At 36.9% G+C, this 17,238-nt stretch overlaps 1 protein-coding gene across 7 annotated transcripts in view; it reads left to right on the forward strand.

Moving 5' to 3' along the window:
• Nucleotides 1-16,849, forward strand: part of USH1C (USH1 protein network component harmonin) — a 53,358-nt gene extending 36,509 nt beyond the window's left edge. For 3 of the 7 annotated variants that reach the window (XM_052811056.1, XM_052811054.1, XM_052811055.1), the window contains 7 exons: nt 10,782-10,823; nt 11,133-11,186; nt 11,334-11,433; nt 12,823-12,932; nt 13,639-13,694; nt 14,587-14,707; nt 15,462-16,849. In XM_052811056.1, coding sequence (XP_052667016.1) covers nt 10,782-10,823; nt 11,133-11,186; nt 11,334-11,433; nt 12,823-12,932; nt 13,639-13,694; nt 14,587-14,686 — 462 coding nt within the window. In that variant the 3' untranslated portion in view covers nt 14,687-14,707; nt 15,462-16,849. Of the gene's footprint in view, nt 1-1,073; nt 1,131-2,676; nt 2,797-7,019; nt 7,083-10,781; nt 10,824-11,132; nt 11,187-11,333; nt 11,434-12,822; nt 12,933-13,638; nt 13,695-14,586; nt 14,708-15,461 lie in introns of all 7 variants that reach the window. The other 4 variants (XM_052811051.1, XM_052811050.1, XM_052811052.1 and 1 more) reach the window with 3 other exon arrangements.
• The last annotated feature ends 389 nt before the right edge of the window (nt 16,850-17,238 follow it).

The following is a 17,238-nucleotide window of genomic DNA, read 5'->3' on the forward strand; positions in this document are numbered from 1 at the left end:
TGCGTTTGCATGATTCTGGTTGGGTGGGGAAGGATATGCAAATTAATCACTTCTCGGGGGAAACTTGCAGATTATTTCTATGTGAATAATTGCCCTAATGTGAACTACGAATCTCTTCTTATAAACTTAAGTAGACCTCTGATAGTGCTCGATCTATGTCCTTTATTATGTTTGAAGTGCCAAGGATATGCTAGATCCACTGAAATGGAGATGTCAGATGTTCTTATGGATAACAGGTTTCCCAAGTTATTTGTGAAATAAAAATGATGTGAAATGACACAAGTGTACAAAGTGCTAGCGTTCAGAGGAGAAATACATTCTCCTAATGCTAATAGAAAATATTCAGATAAAAGTAGTAATATAGAAACTGCCATACTGGATCTGACCCCAAACCCATATATTACAAAATATGTTTCTGGCAGTTTTTCACTGCTAGATATGTTAGAGAAAAGACGTTAATAATTAAAGAAAAATACATCAGGTAACAACAACAAAAGAAGACCTAGCCTTCAAAAATGGTAAGTCATTTTTCACTGAATATAATTAGTGTATATGAGGAAAGAACTAAGCTCTTAGTAAAGTATTAATACTGAGCCAAAGCTGCTTTGTTTGTAAGTAGATAACTCAGTATTTCTGGTGTGGTTTCAGAAATGGAAGAAAAATCAGAAGCTGGACAATTTATCCTTGCTGCTTTTTAAAAAGTGGGTTTTTAACACCACAGATAAGCAGAAGCAATGCATTTATTTGATGTCAGTGATTAAATATCTTGTGTTTATGCCTGCTAAAGCAAAAAATAAGACAACTGTTGTTGTCCCGTAAGTGTACTTTTCTAAAATTAATCAAACCGGTAAATCTACTCTATACTGCTAAGTTGTTTTTTTTTTCCCCCCCCCCCAGATCATTTAATTTTAAATTCAGCTTGAACAAATACCAGCCAAAAAGGAATGAAATACTGTCAAATACATTCTTGACAACTAACTATTAAAATATCTGGTATAAATTGATCTGTTTCTCAAAACTATTATTAGCTATATACTTCATATGAACCCAGTACTAAGTCTGTTACTGTTTAGGTTGTAAGAAACACCTCCCACGGCGGCAAAGTATCTTCTGTGTCAAGCAATCCGCTGGTATGTCATATACTGTTAATAATGACTGTAGTTTTATGAACTTCCCATGTAATGCTAATGTCAAGGAAATGCCAAGGGTTTGACTCTGCATGGCTAATTTATTTAAAATTCAGCACTTGCATTCATGCGTGTGGATCCATTGCTCTGTAACAAGATAACCTAATACCAGGTAGTGGAAGTGACTCCTATATGGTCTGAGGACTTCATATTTCAACACTTCAGCAACATACAGTCCATGTTTGCCTGTTCTGGATATCTGTATGTCATGGAGCATATACTTTGTTCTTCTGCCAAGACAGACAAAAGGAACTAGGACCAAACTATATTTTAAACATAATGGGTGCTAAGAAGGAAGCTTCTCAGAAGAACCAACATTTGTTTGATAACTCTTTGCACTGATTTTGATTCAAGATGGCTGGATGTCAGGTTTGCCCATTCTGAGGCACTCTAGAAAAGTCTGTCTCTAAACTGTGCAACTGCAGAAGAAATCATACGGTTCTCGTGCAACTTTAACAAGTTGATATCTGTGAACCTGCCGATTCTTCTAAGATCAGAAAGCTTAATGATACAATACATTTTGCAGTGTGGAACAACATTAGTTGAGGGATATCCACAGGGACTTTAAAAGATCTGGTTCCAAAACCTTTTTCTTAAATTATTTAAAGAAGGAGGAAAAAAAAAAAGACAAACAAAACCCACCAACAACAACAAAAAAAACCACTCCAAAAACTCCCCTTTAAAAAAAAAAACAACGTGGCTTAACTAATTTGCTGGAAGCAATTCAAATAATTTCAGAGGATACAGCTTGTACTATATGAGTGTTATCTGGAATACATCACATTTCTTATGAGAAACATTGACAAGAGTGTGCTGAGAGTTGCTGGGGTTAAGTCAGAAACTAAACCCACAGGGCTCAGTTTTGAACTTGAATAAAACTATGCTTGATGTCAGTGGGAGTTTTGACTGAGTAAGAAGTGTACAACCAAGTTAGTACGTGCTGGATGATTAGGTCTTAGATGCCTCTGGGTATCTGTAGTTTGTACAGTCAAGGATAGGTAATTAGCATAACTAACCCTTGCTCTTAAGTCAAGATAAGTTAGCTTGAAATTCTTTATAGAAAGCTGATTGCTGCAGTCCTGGTGAATTTAATCTTAAAAGATCTATTTAGCCATAGATTAGTTAAAATCTCATTTCAGGTTCACTATGTTCTTATACTCAACTTCAGCATTTTTTTTTTTTTTTTTCCCCCGTAGTTTCTCATTCAGTTCATTGCCTTTACGGGATAAATGCCAAAAACAGGGATGAGATTTTTCCATAATCTTGGTGGTGAAGTTTAGGGGAAAAAGCTACTATCTGGATGCAAGAAAAATTATGTTTTGGCTTGTTGACTTTTTAAGTCTTAGTTAAAATAATTCTGTAAGCCTTTTGTTGTATTAGTGTCATTAAATTGATTACCATAAACTATTAGAATGGAGGCATCTTGATGAAATGATGGATTTGCACAAATTACATTGTGAATTGTAATTTTCTTAAATTGACCCCATAGCAGCTTGCTCCAAGTCCACCTACCCAACGACCTCCAGGGGTACCAATAGTCTCTAAACCTGTCATGCTGCATCCTGACCCAAACTTTATGGTCAGGCCAACAATCAAATCAGAGGCCCTGGTAAGCCTTTTAATGTTCTTTTTCCGAGTGCTATAGTACTGTGGAATTTGTTCTTGACTTGTACTCAAAGAATCAGTTCTTGTCTCATTTTCTGCTAACTAAAATTCATGTAGATTGTCAAGCGATCACTAATGGTAAGTACAAAAGGGTTTTTTTCCTTCTCCCCCCCCCCCCCCCATTATCTAGAAGTCCCTTTTAGTGACAATTTTTATACAGGGGTGCATAATTCCAGAGCAGCGTAGAGCCTTAGACTCTGTAGATGCTATTTTTCATTTATTCACATGCTGGTTTTTATTTTTATGAATTCTGAATTCATTTGTCAGAAATTAAATAGTAAAAATTAATTACACTGTATTTTTCCTTTGTAAATAGTCATGACCATACTTGAAATGTAGATATATATCTCATCATTTCATTTCCAGAGAAAAAAAACATGTGTTATCATATCTTAGACTCCGATACACTGGTCATGCAGTGTTCCTGCAAAGTTGACTCACAATCAGATTCTTTTTCTTATTTCTTTTCCATTTCTGTTTCAAATGTAAATGAAGAAAAAACTCTTAGGTTAAGTATTTTAGGACCAACCATGTAGCATCTTCAGGAATTGTGGTATATAAGGTAAAGTGAGCCAAAGCGTACTGAAAAAAAGAGAAATACTGCTCTGACAGGTGATAACTCCCAAGTGACAGCCCTGAAAATTCATCCAACATAGGTGGCGGGCCAATTAGTAGTATTTATTCTTGAGCGTCATCATGATTTATGGTGTTAGAATTAGAGTTGTGTGTCTGTTATACACGTGTGTGGACATGTGTGTATATATACATTTATATAAGCAAGACAGTGTATTGCAACACGTGAGCTTTGTAAGTGATGGAAAAAACCACCACATTTGCATTTCATTTACTTAAGTACAAGCTTATACTGTATCTGACAGTAAATGATGCATGCAATATTCCTAGCTGTCTTTCATTAAAGTGCGATGGATTTTTTTTGTCATTTTCTGCTTTAATAATTTAGATACTCTTGTTCCTTTTTTTCCCCGTTACAATTTGAACAAATTTAAGTGGTACTTAGTAACCATTTTTCCCACAGACATAGTCATCTTGAAACTTCTATATTGTAAATGGATTGAAATGATAAATGAAAGCAGTTTTTATAAGTTGCTCAAGAGAAGGCTACATGACCTAAAAATAAATTCAAATACCTCCAGTGTAGATATTTCCTTCAGTTGTATGCATTGGAGCTTTCATTTTGATTGTGTTCAGTAATTCAGCATCTCTAAGCAATATGAAATTCTTTAGTGGAGGAGTGAACAGAGTAAAATCATAATCTGCAGTTAATATAATCTAGCTCTTGAAAATAAATGCCTGGTGTGCAAATATAAACTAGTCTGCAAAACTGATAATACCCTTACGTGTGATCAGACTGTCTTGGTACAAATTGAAAATGTTGGTTGTTTGGTTTTGTTTTTTTTTTTCTTTTGTAACTGCTTACAATTAGTTTGAGAAATTGGCAATAAGATCCACCTCCATAGGGAAATCTCTATGATTTGTTATGCATGCATGCACATTTTCCAAATCACAAGTCTGCTAAAATATTTCACATGTCAATCATCTTCATTCCCAAACTGCCTTATGTTAGTTGGAAGATCACAATTTCAGTGGGAGCAATATTCTGATAGGACTTTGAGAGAAACATCAGTCTTTAAATTGGTTTTGTTAGACCTGTTACCTCTTACTTCCATTTATGACTTTACTGCATTAAAGAGCTGCAATGAAGTCACAGTAGTATGTGGAGTAACACTTCTATGGGTACCAAAGTGAAGTGGGAGTCTACTTCTGTTAGTTAAAAAATGAAAAGGCTAGTGTATGATGAAACAGACAAGAAGGTACTTGCCTGTCTCCAGAAATGTATAAGAATTATAAGTTGATTTCATGCGGAAGGAATGCTTTTTGTTTGTTTGCAGAGGGGTCCTTATTTAAGTCAATGGTTCAGGTACAGGACCGGTTCAGCTTCTCTTAGCGAAGGGGGGTGTCACCAAAGGAAAAGTATCTTTTGCTACCCTATTTCTTGTCTTGGTAGATTTCACACACCTTACAGAACTCTAGTCTTTATGTCTTAATATGACATAACACACATAATTTGTTCTATCTTGTTTTTATCTGAATTTAGCTGTCCAGAGTACCAAACTCTAGAAACTGATCTTGATGGATTTACTTGATTCAAACAGTTAATCAAGTGAGCCTATACTTGAGCAATTCACTAGTAAAGCAGCTGAAAAGCATGAAAATAAGAATAAATTAAACATGCAAGAATGGGTAAAATATTCCTGTTACCTGGAAGGTAGTTGGGCCAGATAGGAACAGTGAAGTGTCTGTTGTGACTTAAGTCTTCATATTAACTGAATTCAGGTCACAATTCCCAGGTCTTTGAACAGTTCATGAAAATGAAATTGTTCTCACTTATAAATAGGAAAATGATGGGTGAGGATTAAACTTTGAGTGTGGCCTTGAATGCTGACGGTTGCTCTAGGTCAAAATCAGTGTGAATTTTTTGTATCTGCTGTACTAGAGTGAATTGGAATACACTCATGGCAAAGCTAATTAAATTTTGGCTCAGAGAACAGGAGAGGATTGTTATCATTTAGTGGTGGGGTTTTCAGAGAAGTAAAACCAACATGGACATTAGCCTCTGCTATCCCAACTATCACAAACATCCTGCTGTGTGAGTTAGAAAACTTTGATGCACTTGCTGCTACTAAAGATTTTTCCTCCCTCACTGCTTTGTGGTTGGATGCAGCATTTCTGAAAGGAAGAATGAATGTTTAAGCTTTCCTCTAATTTGCAAGATTTGAAGCCTGATTCTGCAGGACTGCAGTCAAGGGACCTGAGACAGGAGCTTAGATACTGTGTGGCAAGATGTGCTGTGATTGGAAATTTCAGTTATTATTGGTCACAGCTATACCAAAACCATCTGTGTTGAAAAGGAAATTTTTTTCTAAGTGGCTAGAGAGGGCCTGAAGAGTTTTCTGGAAAATCTTGCCAGACTTGCCCAAAAGTCCTTCAAGACAAAAAACTCTGTCATTGTATTAGTTAAACGCAGACAACAAATCTCTCATCAACTCAGGAAAAGATATGTTTTTCCAAGTAATGATATGATTATAGGACGCTGATAGAATCAGTAGTGAAACTGATATATAGTAATCTGTTTAAAAGCAAATTGAGTTTGGAAATGTAAATACCATAGTTCAGTCTGTAGAAGGTTGTTCTTGTTTCAGAAGACTCAAATACATTACCTGATTTGATGCAGGGTTTTGAATGGAGGCTGGAGAGTTGTAAGGGGTGTTTTGTATAAGGTTGGGGTTTTGGGGTTTTTTTTAGCCCATTTGATTTTTGGAAATTTTCGTAACATAATAAGAGGTTCTGTGTTTTAAGTGATTCCAAACTACAGTGTACCATTTTGTTAATGCACTGGAAGCAAAAGAAAAACAGAATCAATATGGGATTAAAATCACTGAAGCCCAACACAGTAAAATAAAATCCAGCAGTTATTAATCAATATTGTGAAATTACTTGTAGATATCGAAATTTGAAGCAAGACCACTCAGAAATAAGTCAATTTAAATTCAGAAGGAATTTTTCTTTAAGTAGAATGAACCTGTACTAGTAATTGATATTTAAGTAATTGCTTCTTTCAGGATGAGCCCAAATACACATATCTTTTCTTTCAGCTTATCAACTTCATGAGGGACTTAATAATGAAATTCACCTTTCAGTATAGGAAATCCATGTTAGGAGAGCAAATCTTAAATGTGTAATATATATTTATCACGACTTTTCAATATTTTGGAAATTACTTGTCTAGTACTTTGTCCATGTGGTTTTTTTCAGTTATTTTTTTCAAAATCATGGACACCCCAGCACTGTTCTGTAGAAATTAGAGATAAAAGGAGTCATGGAAAATATTTTTAAGAAATCTTGTGGTATGGAAATGTGCATTATTTATGTAGTTTCTCTGGAATTCTTTCCTCTTTGTGTTCAGTACTATTTCACTGTGTGTGTTCTCTCATTTTGAAATGGTATAGAGAACAAGCACTAACAAGTGTGCAAGTGTGATTCGGTCCCTAGACGTGCAAGAAAAGCAGTGAGTTTATTTGTGAGTAGGTGATAGTTATTAACAGCAAAAAGTTAATATCTGGTTTGGCAATTTTCTTTCTTTTGCAGCCACAAGAGATGTTTAAAAGGATGGTGGTTTACAATTCATCATTTAGATCTAACAAAAACCAAGTAAAATAACATTTTCTTGTTTTGTGTGGTACTTCTTGTTTTGGCTGGTCATAGATTTAAAACTTTCCTTTCTAATCCTGTTGCTCAGTTTCTAAAACAGAGGTGCAAGACAGCCCTAGTGCATGAAAACTGCTAGTCTTTGTAAACTTTCAGTGTGTGCCTGTGGCTCCTGCTAGTCTAGACAGATGAAGAATGAGACGACAGTAAATCCTTCAGGTTGAACCATCTGTAACTACTTATATGCTTAGTGCAATCTTTAAGATAGTTGAACACTGATAACTGATCTGATACTGGGAATTTTTTTTTTCTGTTCCTAAGATTTCCTTGTTTCTTTTAGTCTCCAGTTGCACTGCTTTCAGTAATAAAATATTTTCTTAGTTTAACAAATAGAGCTATTATCATAACGTAGTTATTGGTAGGAAATCAGAGGAACTGGTGGTGGAAAGCACTTATTCATATAACCTTTCTGTATTCTGTAGGATATTTCTGTTGTGTTACTACTTTTATTGCTTCCCTCTGTCAGTGATGAAGTTTTCATCTCTTCCTCTTTGGTTGAGTGGTGGTTCAATAGATGGTCCCTTGAAGAAGTGAACTTCTTGCTTAACTTCTCTGCCGCTGTTAAATGTGTCAGTTTCTGTGCAAAACACCATTAATGCAAGCTAAGTCAGATGCATTGCCATGTTGTATGAAAATGTTGGCGCACAGTTGTGAGCTCACAGTGTGAGCTTTTGAGTGGTAAACCATTAAGATCAATAATTAATTTTTTCTTCTTTTGATCAGTTTCAATCTGGATCTAGAATGGAAAACTGGATTTGACTAAGATAAATCAAACTTTGAGATTGGTCAGTTGCCACTGTATGTTAGTGTGTTCTGTATATGTAATAGTTGTTTTCTAAGCAAATGTGTTTTTTGGAAAAAATTGTTAAATCTAGTCATAGGTTTCTCTTTCAGTTCTTTTTTGTTTATTTCAGTCAAGTCTCAATTGCTATTGACTATTGATGCTAGAAACTTAAGTGAGCAGTACCATTGGCTTAGGTGCTTGTGTTTGGGTTTGTGGTTTTTTTCTTTAAGTAGTAGCTTTACCTTTCATCTAGAAGTCCAGACAGTTGTTTCAGTGCAATTAAACATTTTAATGTTCCACATTCTACTTATGTTCAGTCCTATGACTATCACTGTAAGTCAAGAAAGGATTAGAATGGTCTTCACTCTTTCACCTGAGATGTCCTGAGTAGTGAAAGGGTGGGCTTAGCACTGTGGTTTCCACTCGGTGTTGCTTGGTCTATTAGTCCCTGCTTGGATATGGAATGCGCTCTCTGAATTTGTGATGCCCATTTCTGGGAAGATTTATTTACAGTTTAGTGGATGTCTTCATTGTATCATAGCTCTATTTGTACATTATTGGATCCAGATCATGTCACTTCTTTGCTTCCAGGTTTTTTGTTGTGGGGTTTAGTGGGGGTTTTTTTCCTGTTTAAAAATTATTTTCCCAGGAAAACTTTCTTCAAGGGCAACATCTGTTTTTCATGAGGGCGACCTGGGACAAAGAGAGTTCAATGACTTCCTTTAGATTACATAATGAATTAGTGGCTTGGCTGAGATTGGAGTCCTTTCCTCTGAGTTGCTTGCTCCAAGACCATAGATGTCTGCTTCAGCCATGATTCCAAAGGTCAATACAAATTCAGCTATTCAAACTATTAGTTGTTTAGGTAGCTGTCATTGTAAAATGTTTCTCTTACAGTTTTAGTAAAACTATTTATAGTATTAATACACTTTGTAAATGAATGAATGATTGGGTTTTTCCCCGGGATGAAATTCTACCTTCGCTGAAGTCTGTGATCAAATTCCCATTTATTTAGTTCCTCAAAGGTAGCGGTTAACAAATGTAATGCAACCCATACTAATTTAAATGCTAAATAAGGTCTATCATGTTCCTATTCCCAAAAGATGCTTTTAATACATATTTCCCTACAAAAAACACCCGCTTGTGGCAGTAAGCAAAAGTTCTGCAGTTGTGCCCTGATGATTTAGCTTTCTGGAGCCTGGGGAGACAAAGTCATGCTTCAACCCTTGCAAGTGTTTCTTCTGTCTCAGAAGAAACACAGAACGAGGACATGATTTGCTTAAGTTGGTCTTTTGACCTCAGGGGAAGGGTAAAGGGAGAGGCAGCCTGCAGGAAAGCCAGGGTTCACGCTGTACAATTCAGTATGCCTGTGTGTAATAACTGCCAGTCAATGCAAGAGTCATCAGCACCACTATTGCACGGTCTGTATAAGTGTGGTTAGACAAATGGGCAGCACTGTTGTACATTTGAGGGTCTGCTAATGCAGAGCTGTGTAGTACTGCTCACTGACTTTGTCAGAAGTAGTGGTGGTAAGGATGAGATCTGACCCCAGAGGATCATTCATAGTCATGTCAAAATTAGGCAACTGAGAGACAATAAAGATGATAACACCAGGAGGCATTAGTGTTTTCTGCTGCAACTTTGTCATTTAACAGCCAGCCCTTAAAGATACCAGAGGAACCTTAAGCTGTGCATTTGATTTACAAGTGGAAAAAGGCTTAGCTGAGTCTGAGAGTAGAATAGCCTTTGTCATCAGACGGATCCAGTAGAAAAGAGGGCAATAATGCATATATAAAACTTGATCCACACTGAACTACTGGTCTGCGTCAGATTTTGGCTTGCCTGCTGTGTCAGCAAAGGGTTGTGTGGTTCTGTGTTGTTCTCATATCCCCACGTTATTGCAGCTTGAAGTCACAAGAGCGATGCAGCATGTAGATACCTCAGTAAACATTTCTGTTAAGTCCCCGTAGTCTTTACGTTAACATGCAGAATAAGTGCAGAGTTTTTATAAATCTTCAGGATTGCCCACACAGTCTCACCTGGTAACTACTAATCCTCCACAAGAAACCACCACCCAAACACCGTTGATTCCTGATTGCTGACTCAGGAACTCTCCTCTTTGCAGAAAACATAACTCCTGCTTTTTCCCTGCAGTGTTGGTCTGACAAGGGTAAGGCACTAGGTTTTGAAAGTTTAAGAAGGTGTGAGTCCTCTCAAAGCTTAAATCTTGCTTTACCTAATTGCAATATTATCTTCCCCATTTCAGACACTCCCTGCCAAAACTTTTAAGTCCTCCACAGAACCATATGAAAACAAAATTGGTTGTCGTCCTGTCTTTGCTTGTGGTATGGAGCCAACTCTCTGAAACTGTGGAAAGGAGGAGAGAATGGGGCTGGAAGAGGGTCCTACAACCCAGACACTATGGAGTAGTGTTGCTGACAGGTGAATTGGAGCCTGTCACTTCTGCCTGTGTTAGGTAGTGCCCAACATGGTGATAGTCCCAAGAAAAGTTGTTCAGAAGAGTGTGGCAGAACATACCTGCCTGTGATGCTTTCAAGATTTGTTTCTGTTCTGTCAGGTGTAGAGAGGAACTGTGGAGCTGACAGAGTGGTAAACTGTTCCTCAAAACTGCTCCATAGTATGACCAGCTCAAACTGCTGATCTGTCATAAGATTTTGAAATGTCTTTTGACTGTCAGGATGGACTGTTGCTGCCTTTCTGTGCTTTTCTCCATTTACTGTCTTCTTTCATAGCTTACAGAGTTACATGTTCTCTCACTAATAAATAAAATGGAATTTGTGTATTAAGTGTGTGCATGAGTCTAATGTTTTTACAATTAAGTATTGTTTTATTCTCAGGGCTTCCAGAAATATTTGGAAGATTTTGATCCATATTCAATGGTAAGGAGAGAATTCAAATATGTCTCACTGTTTAATATGAAATACACTAGAAAAAACACATCCTTGACTTTGAAGGCTGGAAGGGTGTAAGATTCTTGCTTGTTGGTTTGCTGGGGCTTGTGTATTTGTCTTTTCTAGTCATGTTAAAAAGGAGCTTTCTTAGAGGAAAAGATTATCTGGTGTTCTGATCTTCTGCTAACACTATTTTGGTGGAGGGAAAGGTCCCTTTTCTCCCATAAACTACATAGATCAGCCTAATTGTTTTGTGTTTCCAAGGTGGAAATGACTAATCACTAAATCTTTTCATAGTTTACCCCAGAGCAGATTATGGGAAAAGATGTACGGCTATTACGAATTAAAAAGGTAAATACTATATTATTTGATTGATATTTAAAGGGTTCATGTAAGCATTTCATGTACAGTCCCGTTTACTGGGAAGAAGGAAAGATTAAGTTCCTGTTGATGGCAAAAATTAACAGTCTTTTCTGAACTAAACCTCTTTTTTAATAGGAAGGATCATTAGACCTCGCAGTTGAGGGAGGAATTGATTCTCCAGTTGGAAAGATAGTTGTGTCTGCCATCTATGAGGGTGGTGCTGCAGACAAACATGGTGAGTAACAATGAGGAATTTGAATGCTGCTGCAGAGTGGCTCCTTATGCTGGCTGAGAGTTATTGGCTGACTTCATAGCTATGCCTAGTATTGAGAGGCACACTTGGATTGTCCAAGGCAGCCAAGTTCTGTCTCAGTTCTAAGGGCAGCTCAGAGAGAGGCTCATGGTTTGAAGGGTGCTGCTTAAATTAATAATTATGTAAAATTTATAAATAGTGTTTAAGAAGAAATGGTCTTTGCTGCTGTATTTCTATCATTACAGCATTTTCAATTATGTGGCCTGAAAATGTAGAGCTGTTCTATTAATAAGGACTCCCCTTTTTCCGGTCTGATATAAAAAAAAAACCAACAACAGCTGATTCTCTGGTGTATTATGTTAATTAAGGAAAGCAGCATATGGTCTCCATTATTTCACAATTTCCGAGCAATGACATTTGTAGTACTTCCATGTGCAAAGCAATCACCTGACCATGGCTACACTACACTGCTTAGTTTTCTTCTTAATGCTACTTTCAATAGTAATTTGTTTTGTATAACACCTGGCTTTACTCCCAAAATCCCACTAAACACCAGAGCCTTCTGGCTAACAGCTTAGCACTCTGGACGGCACAAGAACATGCATACCAACACATCCAGGCTTTGCTCCTGGTGGCCAGTATCTCCAACCTTTCCTTGAGAACTCTGGCAATGTCCAGGTAGACAGACAGGACAGTATCTCCTTATGTTGTCTTTGCTGACCTTGTCCCAGCCTGCACTTAAGTTCAAGTCACTCTTGCTGTGAAAACATCTCAGCCACTTGATCTCTCAAGTACTCTGCTTCTCTTTGACTCTTCACTGTAGTGAGGGTCTTTTATAGCTCAGGCTGTCCCCTTACCATCTGTGCTTTCCCCTCTTCAAATACAATCCCAGTTAGTTGATTGTGCTTCATTCCAGATTAGCAAGTCAAAATCAGTTCTAAGGACTAAACATTACACAGGCCTTTGCAAAGGAATGACAGTTTTGCAAACCCTTGACAAATGCCACTTATACCTTCAGGTCTTTAAGTAATGCTGCCATTTTCATAGTAGTAACAGCCTACAATCAACCCCAGTTTGTAGACTGTATAGATGGATTACCCAGACAGGCAAACTGCTACTACGGAAAATCTTACTGAACTAGTTCCTTACTGGTCACGAGCAATAAGAGATCAGTATGGCTTCCATGTCTAAAAATTCCTTTTGCTTTTGCCTGTAGCAAACTTCCTTGTTTATGTCAATTTTTAGTGTAAGCCTTCACATCTAGTGAAGGCACTTTTCATTATACTCGTTACTGCATAAATATGGGACAGAAAAGACCCACAGAATTTTTTTTGCTTACGTGTATGTATACCATATTGGTGTTTTCACCAGGAGGCATAGTGAAAGGGGATGAAATACTAGCTGTAAATGGCAAGATATTAATTGACAGCAGGCTGGCAGAAGCACAGGCAACACTAGCAAAAGCTTGGAACATGGGTGGGGTAAGTAACCTGGAATACTTCTTCATTCTACCTATAACGCTCATATGAGGTATACTTTTCTTTCATGACATTGTCACATCAACACAATTAAGGTTGCAAACATCGAAAGTGACAGGTATGCCACATACTACCAAAGTGAGCTGAAATCTGCAGAAGATACTGGCATATAGCATCTCTGAAAATCATGCGTGTAATTTACTGTGAAAGTTCATGGCGTTTAGTCACATGTCAAGATTGGTATTTAAACACATTACATTCTGAGTGTTTATAGTACATTTATCTGTAGAATCTCTCTTTGATATTGAAAATTACTTGCAAACTAATTGGAATTTTATGATAATAGATTATCTTATCTTTGATTTCTTAATGTACAAGTAACACTGCACTACAGCTACAGTTTTCTCAGCAAGAACTGTATTAATTGCTAACATGACCAAATACAGGATGATTCTTAGAATAATGATTTTTAAAAGCTCGTTGCAAGACCAGTAGATTTTTCTTTAATTTCAGGATACAAATCAAAAAGCTCAATCTTGAAATGATCTTCCTACAGAAGTCTTTAATAGAGATCTTTCTGCTGCTCTCTGTGGTTTTCCAGGAATAGATTGCCTTCCTGATCCTGTATCTGATATTCCATGGTGGTCCACTAACCATCTCTAAAAGCAGTATTTAGCAGCACATGTTTGCCTGTGCATTTCTTTTTCAGGATTGGATTGACTTAGTCATTGCGGCATCACCTCCAAAGGAATACAATGATGAAATGTAAGTGCATAAGCTTTCTTTCTCTGGGAATTAAAAGGCTAGTAACAATAGTCTATACAGTGTGCTTTTTTCATCAGACATATTTCAAGTATTTACTTCTTGTGAACTACATAACCTGCATCACATGGTTGCTAATTTGATAGTTATAAGTAGCTATCATGCATTACAGCAGTGGTTCCCAGACTTCAAAATGGTGATTCTCAGAATTGGTTGTACATGACTATACACTCATACTTTTGGTTTAAAGTTTGAGGATTTTGGGGGTGGTTTTTTTTAGAAATTACTTACTTCAGTCTGGATCATTTACTATGGTCCCATGGATCATAATTTGAGGAAACAAATGCCTGTAAGCATCCTTCATCACAACTAGACATTTAATTCTGTTTTGTTTGGGTTTTTTTAATTAGATCACAGTTACTATCCTTGTCTAAGCCTACGTAAATATAAAATTTTCAAAAGAGCTAAGTGATTTGGGTGTCTTGGCAATTTGTGATGTTCACAGAGTCCTTTTTTTAAAGATAATCAGCATAGGTGTGAAACAGAAGAATCCATGGCTTAGTGTGATAGAGGTATCAAGTCGATACAACTTGCTTTACTTTGGACAAACAGTTTCAAAAGCAAGACCAATGTTTTCTAGCTTGACTGAATGAAAAGAGATGAAGATATTCTTACTACCATGTAAAATGGCAGAGGAAAGTTTTGTAGTCACTGTTAACCCAGACTCTTCTTCTATGTAGAATACTAGAGTATTAGTTGCTGTAAATCAGTATAGTTTTACTGGCTAACACCAACTGAAGATTGCTGTAAAATTTTGTTTAATACCTGTGCATAAACTAACAAGCAAGGAAATAACTGTCACTGTTGCTTTTGTTTTCATATGCTGTATATTTAGCCCTACTATTCCCTCATCAGCAGTCAGTCCCAACACACACAGAAAGGTTTTTGAAGGCAGTGCACCCGTGTACAGACAAGGGTATCTCCTGCAGCTGTAGCCACTGCAGTGTTCCCTCATGGTGAATAGCTAGACCTGAGTTAACATGACTGTCCATTGTGAGGCTGTGTTATTTTTTCAGCATGTGCCTGGCTGTGCATTGCATGCCACGCTTGCTTTTGTTCCTGGCATGCTGGAGTGTTCTTTGGGCTTTTGCCATGCCTGTCCTATTAAAATACAAGTATTTAGTTTCTACTTCGTAATGTCCCTTAGATGTCCCCTGCAGAATTGGTTTATCATCTGCCAGACTATAAAATAAATAGGCCCTGCCTAAAGAAGTAGGATTAATCTAATTTTTTTTCCTTATCTGTGGACCGCTGCTGTGGCTTTGTGAATTCATAAGTATATAAGTAACTACAAATTACTTTCTTGTTAAGGCTTGTCCAAAGAACAAGTTTCCATTTGTATTATATGATAGTGTGCCTGTAAACAAGTATTCATGACTGTTTGGTTTTTACTGAAGTTTGCCTGGGTTAATTTGTCACTATACAATGGGTTTGTCCCAAAATTATCCTTGTGTCACAAACTCAGTTCACTGTGTATGGTTTCTCTATTCTGTAATTACTGTAAGAACAGTCATAGATCTCTAGAAGAACCAAGGTAAAATTTCTTGTTGCATGTGGGTATTTGTGGTCTTCTCAATTGCTACTTACAGTACAAATCAAAATGACACCACTGAGATCCAGTTATATAAAGTTGTGCTTACCAGAAAGACTAAAAATTGCACTACAGCTAACAGCATCTGTTTCACTATCTCTTTTTCTTTTTTTCTGCAGGACATTCTTCTAAAGAAGGCTATACTGGAGAAATGAAGTCTTTCCCCTGCAGGAACCTGCTGCTCTATAAATTAATAGGGAATCAATAACCACATGAAATGCGTCTTTATCTGAAAGAAATATGAGCAATCAGACCTGTAAATTGAACTAGAGACTTCAGATTCTTCAGGTAATTAGAGTAATTTCAAATCATTCTATACATATACAGCAAGAAATTTTTGCAAAATCATTGAGAAGGACTGCCAGTGAGCATGGTTTGGTCTGAGAACTCAATCTATTTTTTGCTATTTTGGGGGGCCAAATTTTGAAAATTATCTTCCAATTTTCCTGGAAATAGACACCAAAGTGACAAACAAAGATAGAACACAGATGTCTGTTCCCACATGCAACACTTGTGATTACACGTTCACAGGCCAGTTTGGGTGTGAAAAGGATTATATTTTTACTCCATACATAGTGATTTTTCCTGGGGAAATGGGAATGTATATGGGTAACTTCTGTTCTCACTCATATTCTTGTAGCTCTCTTAGTGTCCATTTCTGTTGCTCAGTTGTGAATTGTTTTGAGTATAAAAACCCTGCTGGTGGAAGAACCAGTAACACCAGGAGTGCTAGCGTAAGGAATAATTTTGGTGATGCTTATACAGTATAAAGAATCTTCTCTACCAGCAAAGTAAATAGCTAGCAATTAGTTCAGATAAAATCATTATGTGTAGTCACAGTTATACCATTGAGTATTTGTATTGGTGGCAAAAATTACTCCCTCATATAGTCATGGGTGGAAAATTTGGGTGTGATTCACAGTTTGCAGTTATGTACTTTGTTGTCAGTGAGGCTATACATGTGACTAAACTGTACAGGAAGTCACTAAGTGTAACATTTTGCTCTTGGTGACTATATCTTCTGTTTGAGTAAATTCCTCAAGACTATAAAATCTATACTAACCTGGCTTTAAATAAGTATGATTACAGTCACAGACTTAGTAATTTCTTTATATTATCAAGATACCTCCTTAGAAATGTCTTTGTCTTCCTTCCTTCCTTCCTTGTATTTGTCAGTTTGTGTTCTGTTTTTCATATTGTGTTTAGGTTTTTCTTACCTGGACTAATGAAAGCCAGTTTATAGTTTTTTGGCTTATCAAATTCCCACTGAAGTCTCGCCTCTTCAAAGTTTGGAAACCCTCCTTTCTGTAACACAGAAAAATAACTATTACATTCCTGAGAACTCTGTACTTACAGGGAGATGATTGATTACGTTGACTTTCTTCATTTGCAATATTGTTGCAGTATGCCAATTAATGTGTCTGGCAGGGTACACATGTTAGAATGTTTAAAATTTTAATTCTTAAAACTAATCCAGAAATAAAATTGCATTTGCCAAATGGAATAAGTCTTGTTTCCTCTTTGCCTCTGGGTTTGTACATCCTAGTAATAGTTAATCTGCTCAAGTACACAGATTTCTGAGTTGATCTTTAACAGATCCGTTTGCAACAATGCCATCCTTGTGGAATTCAAAAGAAAATTCACTCTGCATAGTAGGGGATTGTCACTCAGCTGAGCTGCAGTAATCTTTTACTGAGTTTTTATGGGCAAATCTGGTCATTTGATAGTTGGCAAGCTACTGAGTGCAGCTGCTCCAGTTTATTTAGTTTGCTAGGTCTTTGGGTGCATCAACCCAGAGCTGTAGACTTCCTAACCAACAGACTAATCTAAATGCATCAAGATTAGCACCAGAGGGAAAATTGCAGCAGGATGTACTCCTCCTGCTGCTCTGGTTCC

Source organism: Harpia harpyja, chromosome 16, assembly GCF_026419915.1.
Source record: "Harpia harpyja isolate bHarHar1 chromosome 16, bHarHar1 primary haplotype, whole genome shotgun sequence".
Classification (NCBI taxonomy): Eukaryota; Metazoa; Chordata; class Aves; order Accipitriformes; family Accipitridae; genus Harpia; species Harpia harpyja.